The 4,741-nt window shown below is 43.5% G+C and overlaps 1 protein-coding gene across 1 annotated transcript; it reads right to left on the minus strand.

The window, feature by feature from the left end:
* Window positions 1-532: 532 nt before the first annotated feature.
* Window positions 533-2,669, minus strand: LOC132559710 (uncharacterized). Its single transcript, XM_060224333.1, has 3 exons — window positions 1,640-2,669; window positions 1,168-1,445; window positions 533-604 (listed from the first exon to the last, which is right to left on the minus strand). Exons 1-3 carry the CDS (start codon window positions 2,667-2,669, stop codon window positions 533-535), a joined length of 1,380 nt encoding a protein of 459 aa, XP_060080316.1.
* Between the last annotated feature and the right edge of the window lie 2,072 nt (window positions 2,670-4,741).

Below are 4,741 nucleotides of genomic sequence, written 5' to 3' on the forward strand. Positions count from 1 at the left end.
CAAGCCTAGACACACGCTTATTTCAAAGAGAATTGTTGGCAGATTGTGTGCAACTATAGGGTGGGAGATCCAAAACTAAACAGCAGAAATAGAAACCCAGAGACTTGGGAGGGTATTTAACTCTCCAGCCTCCGGGCTTCATTACAGAGAATCCCTCTCATCCATCGTGATACTTGGATGAGGGGGGGATTCTCTTCCATTCAGCCATACGGCTTACTAGTTTAATAATATGCACCTTCAAAGAATCCGCCAACATTCCAGATAACCATGAAAAAGAAAACCAAACTGCAACTCAAGTTCACTCATTCATTAGTATTTCAAAATTACATCACATTTCACAAAGTCTATATCATTGACATCTTATCACTGCCCTGTCTGCAGAACACTGGTTGAAAATGAACCCGGGTAGAACCTCCTAAAGCTTTCGGCTGATGCCCAGTTTGCCGTTTCCAGTATGTCCCTCAAGGATGTCCCCGCCGTGTATGCTGCCGACACAGACGCTCCTCTAACTGAATGAGGTTTAAACTGTCGATCAATTCCAGCCGCCATCATCACTTCTCTCATCCATCTTCACACTGTGGAAGTGGACACTTGCAAACCTCTTCTGAAAGAAACTAAAAGTTTATTACTCTTCCGTATGTTTACTGTCTGTGACACATAATATCTTAAGGTTGAAACTACACATAATCTTTCCTGAGAATATTTGTACAATGTTACTTTATAAAATGGCTTTGATGGCTTGGATGTTTTCATAAGTTCTGGGACTGTAAAAACAATATAGTGTCCAAAATCCTGCATATGTTCAAGGTCTAAATTAACCAATGTTTGTGCTCTTTGTGCTGTTGTAAGTGCTATCAAACAAACTAATTTCCTGGTCAATGAATCCACCTCCAGGGCTGTCAAAGGGAACATATCACCCAAATACTTCAGCAAAGGTGCCACATCCCATGTCGATGAATACCTGGGCTTAGGAGGATTAGTGTTGAATACCCCCTTCATAAACCTAGAAATTAGGGCATTGTTCATCAATACTGTATGGCCTAGTAATGGCAAAGTCTGGGACAACATTCACTTATGTGTATTAATAACACTGCAAGATTTCCCTACATTAAACAAATGAGTGAGGTAGGAAATCACTTCCTTGATAGTTGGATGATTGGCACCAACCTGTCGTTCACCACACCAAGAGACCCAGTTATTCCATGCCAAGTCATACTGCTTGGACGTGGACTGTTTCCAGGAGGAGAAGACAAGTGTGGCAGCCTGTCGTGAAAAGCCCTGCTTCTGGAGAGATCTCCTGACACGCAACATGCGATCAGTCTCAGGCTGTTTCTTAAGGGATGCGGCTCCCCCTGTGGGGACAATAGCAAGTCTCGCCACCTCGGCAGGCGTGCGGGGGCATCCACAACAATATTTAATAGAGTAGGTAGCCACGCTTGACTTTTCTATAAGGGAACGATTACTATTGCCATACTTACTTTGTCTTCCTTCACTTTGTGCAGTACACGGCTGATCAGACTGAAAGGAGCAAAAATATACGGTAAGTAGTCTGACCATGACATAGAAAAGGCATCATAAAACCAAGCATCTGGATCAGGATACCATGAGACAAACTTGGTAACCTTAAAATGCAACCTACTTGCAAATAGGTCAACATCTGGATTGAAGAAATGACCACATATCCTGTCAAATATCAGAGGGTGTAATGACCACTCTCCCGAAGACTGCATTGACCGTGATAAGTAATCAGCATCAACATTCAAAACACCCGGTATGTGGCAGGCAGAAATGAAAATATTTCTTTCCGTACACCACAGCCATATCTCTTTTGCTAACTCATTCAGCTCTGTTACATTTCCACCAGGCTTATTAACATATGAAATTGTACAGACGTTATCCGTCACAACCCTGACATGAGTATCAGACATGTCTGAACAAAAACATCGTAATGCCAACCAGACAGCTTTTAATTCCAAAAAATTTATGTGATGTTCACGTTCTGCTTTTGACCAAAGACCTTTTGTTATCTGAGAGCCAAACTTTGCTCCCCATCCATCACCAGATGCATCAGTTTCCATAATCACATCTGGATCACTTGGTCTTATCGCCCGACCATTCATACTGTTCACCTTATCTCTCCACCATACTATCTCCGTTTGTGCCAACCTAGACAAACTGACCTTGTCGTCATAAGACAAACCATTATGTAGGGCTGCTGTCTTTTCCTTGTCTACCAATCTGTAAAATAGCCCTGACAGCCGAACTGCTCTAAGAGATGACGTAAACAAGCCAATGAGACTAGCAAGTTCCCTTAGAGAAATTGACTTTTGACCTAAGACATGGGAACATGCATCTATGATTTTCTTCACCTTTTGTTCTGGTAACGAAACGGTAAATGTGATAGAATCTATCAAGTACCCAAGATGAATGACCATTTGACTAGCAGAAAACAAAGATTTTTCGGAACTAATCTGGAACCCAGCAGATTCCAAAACTCCAGCTAACACCCTACAGTTCCTTTCACAAACCTCTCTGTCAGCAGCCTTGACCAAAGAGTCATCTATGTAATAGAAAGCATGGATACCCAAGCTGCGAACTTTAGCCATAATTGGCTTCAGTACTTTGGTAAATATCCGAGGGGCACTTGTCAAACCGAAAGGCATAGCCATAAACTCATATAGTATACCTCTCCATTTGAATTTCAGGTATTTCCTATGATGTTTGTTCACTGGTATACTGAAATATGCATCCTTTAGATCAATAGAAGTGAAGAAATCACCTCTCTCTACAGATTCTAGTACAACATCTAAGGTCTCCTGCTTAAAATGGTGGTACACCACAAACTCGTTCAACTTCCTCAAATTAATGACTGGCCTAAATTTACTATTTTTTTTTTTTTTTTTTTTTGACCAGGAACAAATTGGAAACAAATTCACCTTTCTCATGAATAGACTGAGTTAATGCCCCTTTGGATACTAAATCATTCACCTCAGAATCAACAATATCCATCTCTTCCTTACTAAAAGCTACTGGTCCTGGCAATTTATGTTGCACAGGGATTTCTACAAACTCAAGTGTAAGACCACGCACAGTATCCAAAATTCATTCATCATCAGTCAATGATTTCCAAAATTCTAAACGCTCTCCGATTCTACCAGATGGAACACTCACCTTAGGGGCTATTCTTTTTTCTGTGTCTGGCTCTGGCTTTGACTTTGCTGCATGTTTGCGGGTCGCCGTTGTCCCCGGCCCCGCTGGCCCGACCGTAAAAAAGGCCTTGCTGAGCCTCTGTACTGGCTATAGCCCCCTCGCCCTCTCTGGCCGCCACTCCAACCTCCTCGCTGTACCTGTTTTCGTGAAGACAAAACATTGAAAGCCTTATTAGCCTCAGAAATGTCTCTCACCTTCCTGGCAAGATCATCCCCAAATAGATTTGAAGTTATTGGCATGTCTTTCCCACATATGCATGATATGATGGCGGGAGGGCTTGTCTCATAAGAAACCTACGTTTCACAGACAATGTATGTACTGCAATCCCTAGCATGGACAGAGCATCAATACACAGAGGCCTGAACTTCTCTCGAAAGTCTGGATGACTCATAAGAGCCTCAGTCAGCCTCATCACAGGTACCATACCGTCAGACACCAACTTCTGGGCCTCTTTAAGTTGAAAATCTCTTGCCTGTAAAGGCTTACCAAGTTTACCCCAAATCTCAGGGTTACATCGTGGGACGGTCATATCGGCACAATTTGCCGGTACAGGGTATTTTTCTGCCATTTTAGAAACGTCCGACGTTTTCCTACAAGCAGTATTTACAAGTTTGGCAAGTCCCTCGTGAACACTAGGGCCCAACTTTACATCACCATATACATAGTCAGGGATGGCGAACAAGTCCTCCATATGACCTTCCTCTGTGGGTAAAATATCAGAATATATATCATCTAACTCAATGGAAGATTGTTCTGTATCTTGAAGACCCAACGGGTCCGTCATACTAAAAAAATCTGAGTCAAAACTGTCAACAACATAATCATTGCCATACCCACCAGCCGTTTGGTTTCCTGTACGGGAACTCGCCCGGTCCCGCTTAACGTCTGCTAACTGCTCCTCCAGAGCCCTCATACGTTTCGCCATGAGTTGAAACTCGCTACCAGCGGCAGCCTCAGTGCAGACGGGACGTTTCTTACCCCCACGGGGCAAAGGAACAGTCGGGGCATCGCCTCCGACGCCGCCATATTTGTCATTCCGAACAACGTTCGGTGACTGCGGCTGTGCAGAGTCCTTATCACTTGCACAAGCGACAGAGTCGCTTAGACCCGAACTCAAATCGGAAAGGGGTCCCGGAAAGAAATCATCACACCCCTCTACCTCCGTCTCTCCGGGATGGAGAGAGAGGTCATCGTCAGAATTATCGAAAGTCACCGACAAAGGCAACCGTTTACCGCGAGCCTGCTTACGACGCATAACCGTACAGCTGATAACCAAATGTAAACAAATGAAATTCGCGGAGCGAAGGAAAGGAATCAATAAAAATAAGTTCAAATGGCTGAAACTTTACCAAGCAAATGCAAATCGCGGACGCGAGACCTGCAAGATATCCTTCCCTTCTGGCTTAATGTCTGTCACGCACCCTGACTGACAAAAAAGCGTGTGTCTAGGCTTGGTTATGTCTTTTTATATGGTGACCTCTCACATGGGTCAGGCACGTGCAATGCAATATCGATAAGATAATTTTCAACT

Source organism: Ylistrum balloti, unplaced genomic scaffold, assembly GCF_031769215.1.
Source record: "Ylistrum balloti isolate Yb309-2 unplaced genomic scaffold, AGI_CSIRO_Ybal_v1 Utg370954, whole genome shotgun sequence".
Classification (NCBI taxonomy): domain Eukaryota; kingdom Metazoa; phylum Mollusca; class Bivalvia; order Pectinida; family Pectinidae; genus Ylistrum; species Ylistrum balloti.

What these genes read in the sequence shown, in the direction of transcription:
- LOC132559710 (XM_060224333.1), bottom strand. Translation starts at nt 2,669, where the DNA reads ATGGCTATGCCTTTCGGTTTGACAAGTGCCCCTCGGATATTTACCAAA. An exon ending in AGATGTTGACCTATTTGCAA is followed by an intron (nt 1,446 to 1,639) that starts GTAGGTTGCATT and finishes GTTCCCTTATAG; the next exon opens with AAAAGTCAAGCGTGGCTACC. An exon ending in CTTGGTGTGGTGAACGACAG is followed by an intron (nt 605 to 1,167) that starts GTTGGTGCCAAT and finishes AGTTTCTTTCAG; the next exon opens with AAGAGGTTTGCAAGTGTCCA.